Source organism: Taurulus bubalis, assembly GCF_910589615.1.
Source record: "Taurulus bubalis genome assembly, chromosome: 11".
Lineage (NCBI taxonomy): Eukaryota > Metazoa > Chordata > Actinopteri > Perciformes > Cottidae > Taurulus > Taurulus bubalis.
In genome coordinates, this window is record NC_136599.1 from 21,564,627 (window position 1) to 21,572,126 (window position 7,500).

Genomic DNA, 7,500 nt, shown 5'->3' on the forward strand with positions numbered 1-7,500 from the left:
AACATTTAAATTTGATCAAATAAATACATTTTAAATACTGCCAATATGAGCCAATCAAAACATTGTTTTTAAATGAGTTTTCAGAGAAGGGTGCAAATGTACTGTGTCCTCATTCTATCCTTCTTTGCAATGCTTTACCAATGATCTATACATATCCAGCTGATTATTTGCACAAGTCAAATAATGTGTACAGAATGAGAATGTACTGCCTTCATGTAAGACTAGATAAGAGAAACCTCCACTATATCCAGCCCCCTTTTCTTTGTGTCCAGATGTCTATAGAATCTGAGATGAGCCACCAAAGGTTTCGTTTCTTACTACAATCAGGGGTTTGGCACTTTTTTTCCTACTTTGACATTTGTGTCTTGTGCAGCATGTATCACCCAAATGCATGATCATGCAACCATGTTGTTTTCTACAACAACATCTTTGTGATCAAACTCAACGAATGACCGATGTCCTTGTTCCTGTCCTCCCCACTTTCATTTTCCTGTCTCTGTCCTTCCCTCCTTCCTACGATCTTCTTCTTCTTTTCCTTCATCCCTCCGACTCTCTCTTTCTATGCAGCATTCCAACCCAGGCCATGCAGGCCCTTTCCCGGTGGCATCCCTTCATAATGCCAACCCCACAAGTCCGACCAGTGCCAGTATGGCAGGTGCCCATGCTCACCGCGGCCCTGCCAGCCCCATCATAGGTCCCATCGAGCTCATCCCCTCCGTTACCAATCCCGAGAACCTGCCCTGCCTACCTGAGATCCCACCCATTCAGGTGCGCACATTCTAACCATGTATTTTATTCTTGGGTTGGATATATATATGCGCCACTTTAAGATTGTTTTTCAGACATAAGATTAAAATGTCAACAATGCTATTAATTAAAGAAAAAGTAATGTAAATGTATCTATTGAAAGTATCCAACAATTAGCATTATGATAAACAGTTGAAAGTGTTTAGAGAAGAATGAGTAAAAAATATGTAACATTTTGTGAATTGATATACATTTATAAAAGGTACCATTGACTTGTCAAGGTGTGGAGATGCACTACAAAGCCTGATGTGGTGAATGAGTAGACAGATTTGCATTTTCCAATATTGCCCCATGTCTAGTTTCCATTAAATATATTCATTTACAAAAATCTGTTCACCTTTTTGAGTAACTTGATTCTCTGTTTCTTTCTTTGTTTCCCTGCCACTGTGCTTTCCTAGCTGGAGGATGCAGGTTCCAGCAACCTTGGACACCTCCTGTCTCGCTACATCACAGCCAGCACGCAGCATCTCCTTGGCTCAATGGACATGAACCCCTCACCCGGACTGTCCACACACTCGCCTGGATCTTCAGGTACTCACACATTCAGGGAGATGGACTCCCATTCACATCTGACCGAACAGAATTTCTGTAAAATACTGCCAAATATTGTGACTTTTACACAAATGTTATACACTGGATTGACACAAGCAATAACATATTTTAATGTAGAAGTCATTTCACTTTAATTTCCAGAACATTATCGTGATACGTCATTACAATGTTATCGAAGTATTTAGTCTTACATATTGGCAAGTTGCTCACCCCATCATCTTATCCTGTATCTCCTTCCTAGATACTGTGGGCATTTGTATGTCCATAAAGAAATTAAATGAGACTTTAATTTTCTTGTACAATAAGTATTGATCACTGCTGCTTCATCGTCGCCTGGTTCTTTGTTTCCCGTCTTATTTCTGTCTGCAGGTTTGTCGAATGCCCACACACCAGCAAGACCTTCTAGCACGTCCAGCACGGGTAGCAGGGGCAGGTAAGAAGACATGAAGTTATTATAGTGGCGACACACACAACATTTATAGAACATATAAACAGGCCAGAGTCCAAGTTCGCTGATTCAATAAATGAACCAAAGACTTCAAATTCTATGAATGAATTTGTCAAAGTGAATCGATCGGAGTGAGCAAATATTAAGCAACGATCAATACAGATGAGACTTGCACAGGCTGCAGAGGCTCTGAATCCGCAGGAGCTAACGTTGCAGGATGAGGTCTGTGTTGCATTTTAAACTACGAGCAGCAGATTTTGCAACTGACCCCAGAGAACATCTGCAAAAACTGCAGGCGTTTTTCACTCTATCTCTGTAACTCGGATAGATAGAGAAATGGTTAAAAATCGGCACATTTTCCCCTGAAGAAATAAGTTTTAGTTGCCTAACTTTATAGACTATCTTAAATACCATAGGGCCAAATGACAAAAGCACACTGTATGTTTGTCGTGTGCTCGACGTGGGGTCTGAAATCACTATAGTTATGATCCCTGTGCAGTCTCAGTGAAATTAGAAAGTAGAGTCACAGTTAGTAATTCATTGGATTGTAATGAGTTCAAACAGTTGCGGTAATGTTTTCTGCATGGTTCGTTTTTGTGTTGTTTTTCAGCTGTAGCTCTGCGGGGAGGGCGGGGCCAGGAGTTGGCGCTCCGGTGGAGCAGGTGAGGGTGAAGCAAGAGCCTGGTACAGACGACAGCTACAGCTGTCCAGTCTCTTCTCTGAAGACGGAACGGGACAAGGATTCTGGGAGGAGTGCCTGCATGGTATGAATACGTAGTTTAGTTTTAAAATGTGCGATACAAGTACTTCAACAAGTATTCAATTCAACTAGATGTTTGGTTATTTATTATCGTATAGTTAAAATATGCTAAAAATGTATATGCCTGATAACTGTTTACATTGGATCCTTCCAGATGAACAGTTCGGAGAACAGCCCCCTTCCTGTATTGGGAGTTGTAACTGCTGGTCAAGACGCTCTCAAGGCTTTAGGGGAGCGCATTAAAACAGAACCCCAATCCGAAACTTCTTGTTCAGGACTAAATGGCTCCAATGCCGCCGCCACCTCTTCTTCAAATGCCACTATGACCTCAACTACCTCATTATCCTCCGTGAACAGCAGCAGCACGGCAGACACTCCCCTCACTAATGGAAACTCCAACAAGGGGACAAACACTAAAGGGGAACCGGCCGGAACGGGCAGTTCTGGTGGGAAAGAGGACGACCCAAATGAAGACTGGTGTGCTGTTTGTATCAATGGCGGTGACTTGCTATGCTGCGACCGCTGCCCCAAAGTGTTCCACATGAAATGCCATGTGCCCACCATAAAGATCTTCCCAACGTAAGTGATTTGTTTTGGTGGCGCATTTTTTAGAACAATTTAACTGCTGTTGCACACTGCCACCACACTCACACTGAAACTTCACATGCTCACAAGAATAACCACAAAGTTAGGAAAGATAACGCATGCGCAGGGTTTCCCAACGCATTCTGGAAAATCTCGAAAAACCTAAATCATGTCACATTGTTGCACATGTAGGTTGGATAATAATGAATGGGAAGCACAACACACTGGCTGAATACTGGCTAACAGTACTTTTTTTGTTTTTTTTTGCTAGCATTTTCGCTGCATTGTTATGGTAAAATGTTATGACATAAAATGTTTACCTTTTTTAGTAGCAGTAGCTCACAGTGGGTGTAATTATCCTCGTTAAAGACTCACTTGATATTACCAGTGAAGTGGCTAAAGTATGATGTGATAAACTGATGAGATTACATTTAGATACGTAAAGTTCTGTCTAGATTTGTCAAGGAGCATAATTGTAGGCTACTATTTTTCGTATTGGTTTTCAGGCTGTTCATTTATTTGTGTTCAGGCAGCAGTGGCTAATATAATTCATAAGAAAAAAGGGAATAATCAGTGTTTGGCTAATTTGGAACCCTGTATGCAGAACGGATGAGATGCAACCGTGAAACAATTTGTAGTTCTGGGCTCATTCTTGCAAACAGATTCATCAGTCTAAGCGTAATGTCTTAGCACACTGCTCATCGACGGCTTTACCTGCAGTGAATTGACCATGCAGATTATGAAAGGTAACGTTAACATCATTTGCGTGATTTTTCTTTTTTTGTGTCTCAGGGGTGACTTTCTTTGCACGTTTTGCCGGAGTCTGACCACCCCCGAGATAGAGTTCTGTGACGACAGCAAGAAAGTCAAAGGAGAGCAGGACTTGAGTCCAGAGGACCAGAGGGTCAGTACAGCCAGCACACCTTCAAAAGCCTCTTCGGGATTAGTACCAGGCATAATACTCTCTCTCTTCCCCCTCTCTGCAGAAATGTGAACGCCTCCTGCTGCACATCTTCTGTCATGAGCTCAGCGTGGGCTTCAGGGAACCTGTTCCTAGCTCTGTAAGTAGCTCCACATGATTCACACACAGTTCAGCCAGCTCCACTACCTGATGGCCCAGGTGTTTTCAGTCCTGTTCCTTTCCTTTTGTTGCTTATGCGGTGGCTTAGGTTAATTTCAGGAACATTATTTTATCAACTCATAAAAACTGTTGAAGAGCTGTACAAATGAACATCTTTTCATCTTGCCATTCTTACTTTTGGTTACTGTCGGAGAGGGTCTCCTGTAACCTGGGGGTCAGGGATACATGCTCTGTGGCCGCGGTGTGCCTGGTTCAATTATGACTGGGGCCTTTTTGTATGCTTTCCTTCTTTACTCTCTCCCCACGCTTCCTGCCTTTCTGTTTTGTCAAGTGATCAATTAAATGTGAAAATGGGCCAAAGCACTATAGGTGCTAAGAACCTTCTTGGAACTGTTTGGGTCATCCCTCCAGCTGCAGCTGAACACTGAAAAAACAAGTTACTTTTGAGCCTATTGGGATATTTGAGACCTTTTGTATACGTGGTTTGTGTGAGTTACATTGATTCAACAACGTTTCATGTAGGGCTATAATAGTAATAGGTTTTTACGATTTGTAGTTTTTTTTGTATCAGTGGCTGATGACTCACAGGTTTGGTGTGTATTAATCACTTGCAGAAACATTGCGTGTAAGATGCACACACACACACACACACACACACACACACACACACACACACACACACACACACACACACACACACACACACACACACACACACACACACACACACACACACACACACACACACAGAGCGAGCACTCAGTCCGCCCCTACATTTATTTATGTTAACAAAGCTGACGAGTTTTTGTTTGAGCAAATATGTGTATTTGTGGAGATGACATCATAAAATATGACGACAGATATTGAAAGCTTTTTGGAAAACCTCAATTGAAGCTTTGAATGTAATAAATAAATAAATAAATAAAAGGCATTTGGTACGGTCCTATTTTCATGGGACAACTACTCAGCAAGGCATTGAAATAACCTTTGAAAAGTTGGTCTTTCCGACACTTATTTCTCTTGTCTTAATTCTCCATTTGGTATCGCAGAACTACTTTTGCTGTGTGCCAAAATGTAAACCCCAGCTGTCCTCAAAAGCCAGCCACATTGTCCTCCCTCCGCTGCTCGCGTGCGAGCCAAATGCAAACTTTCTCAATATCCTCTGCTGTAGTTGGAGATGCCGTCTGACCCAGTTTTGCTTAACCAGGTGCCGAACTACTTCAAGATTATCAAGCAGCCCATGGACCTGAAGAAGGTGAAGAGGAGGCTGCAGCTACGAAGTTCCCAGTACTACCACGCCATCCAGGAGTTTGTGTCCGATATGCGTCTGATCTTCACAAACTGTGCAAATTACAATGAGGTGAGCAGCATGAATATTGAGCCTGCTTTGGAGAATGGCATCCACTTGTGTGTGTGCATGCAGACAAGGGCTAGACTGATAGGAGTTGGAGTTTAAATTGCCACCCGCTGATTGAATAGCTTGGATTGAATCATTTGACTGGTTTTAAGGCCCCAATAAAGAATTATTAGGTAAGACATATGGCCCTAAATATATTATTCTAACCGTATGTGAAGACACAGTCTGACATTGGAAAATAAAGTGGGAATGGGTGCTTATGTGCATACAGTGTTGTGCACCTACTAACATTGGCTGTGGGGGATGATGGAGTACAGAGTCGTCACTGTACTGCATCACACTGTCTGAACCCTGGTAACACTGTCTGCATCACAACGAGAAATCACAAGTATGGTTTTCAATGGGTCACCATGCTTACTTGATTCTGCTATTGGGGGAAATGCTTCACTTGAACTCGTACTGGGTGTAATTAATTTTGTCTGATACTTTTTGTTGTGGGTAACCGTTTAATTGCTTATGATCTCATGAACCCTCTTGTGTGTAATTACATCTTGCTTGATATGTGACCTTGAGGGATCTGCTATAAAGGATACTGTATATGATCATGTGTTTCACCTTCCAACCACAAGAAGAAGCTTATTTTTGTTTTGTTTTTTCAAGAAGTTAATGTGTGGAATGACAACGCAGACTAAACACGAGACGTCACTTTATTTGGCCAGTTTTGATCTTAATGCCTCTGAGCTGCAACACAACTACATTGTTTATGTATGACATCATTATGTTACAAAAATTAACAGCAAGCAGGGTTCTCACTTAAGGAAGACAATTTAGCAGAAAGACATTTTCACTGTAGTGTAATTAGATTAGTTAGATTCTTACAGTAATGAGTAAGTTGTTAATTACTCGTATGATTATTCAGGTAGCATATAAAGGTCTAGATTTTCCAGATGGGTTGAAGGTTTTTAATCTTCCAGATCGATTTAATATCCTAAATTGAAGACTTTTTTTAAGTCATGAATAGTGGCTTTGGATATTTCTTCAGACATTTGGAACAGTTATGGATCCATCTGTCTGTCGTGCAATGAGTCAGTGTTGGTAGGTCGGTTTGTCATGAGAGCCTGTTTACACTGTGTAGCAACAATCTAATATTTCCAAGCATGAGCATTACAACAAGTTCTGATGAACTGGTCCCAACAGAATATAGATCAGCTAATAAGGACGTCTGTCCCGTTAAACACGTCCCTATCGGGAAAAGTCTGCCTCTGTACCAATTCATGGACATAAATAACATAAGGAGCATGATATTTTTCTAAGGTTATCAGAAGTTAATATGAAAAGCTTTGGAGAGCAGCAGTGCTGAAAGTTAATTGAACTGGTTAATTGAAGACTTTGATGGTGTTACATAATCTATCATTATACAACATTCCTGAAATACTATCAACGTATAGAACAGGGGTGTCAAACTCATTTTAGTTAAGGGGCCACATGCTGCCCATTTTGATCTCAAGTGGGCCGGACCAGTAAAATCATAGCATAATGACGCATAAATAATGACACTATTTCTCTGTTTAAATCATTGGTGAAGGTTTTTGATAAACCCTATTTTAAGGTCTTTCTACAATAAACTAGAAACATAAAGACCAAAAATTCAGACATCAGCTCACTGTTTATCTGCCTGGGCCCTCCTCTGCAGATTCCCTCGCAGTTGGGCAATATGTGTAGTAATGTCAGTGCTGCAATCAATTTGTGACTGCAGTTTTTTTTTCTTTAAATTTTAAACCCGCGGGCCTTATGTTTGACACCCCTGATATAGAACCTTAAATAATGTAGTCTGATGCTAATGTAACTATACAGAAGTAGAAACTAGAGATCAATTGAAATTATCACACGTTCTTTGTAGTTTCCTGTCG

At 41.2% G+C, this 7,500-nt stretch overlaps 1 protein-coding gene across 1 annotated transcript in view; it reads left to right on the forward strand.

The window, feature by feature from the left end:
• The window catches only part of trim33 (tripartite motif containing 33), a 25,515-nt gene that overhangs the window by 14,584 nt on the left and 3,431 nt on the right, over nt 1-7,500 (forward strand). Inside the window, exons 11-19 of the mRNA XM_079225629.1 lie at nt 273-329; nt 568-768; nt 1,206-1,338; nt 1,729-1,792; nt 2,418-2,571; nt 2,722-3,146; nt 3,945-4,056; nt 4,139-4,213; nt 5,441-5,593. Of these exons, the coding sequence (XP_079081755.1) occupies nt 273-329; nt 568-768; nt 1,206-1,338; nt 1,729-1,792; nt 2,418-2,571; nt 2,722-3,146; nt 3,945-4,056; nt 4,139-4,213; nt 5,441-5,593 (1,374 nt within the window). The remainder of the gene's footprint in view (nt 1-272; nt 330-567; nt 769-1,205; nt 1,339-1,728; nt 1,793-2,417; nt 2,572-2,721; nt 3,147-3,944; nt 4,057-4,138; nt 4,214-5,440; nt 5,594-7,500) is intronic.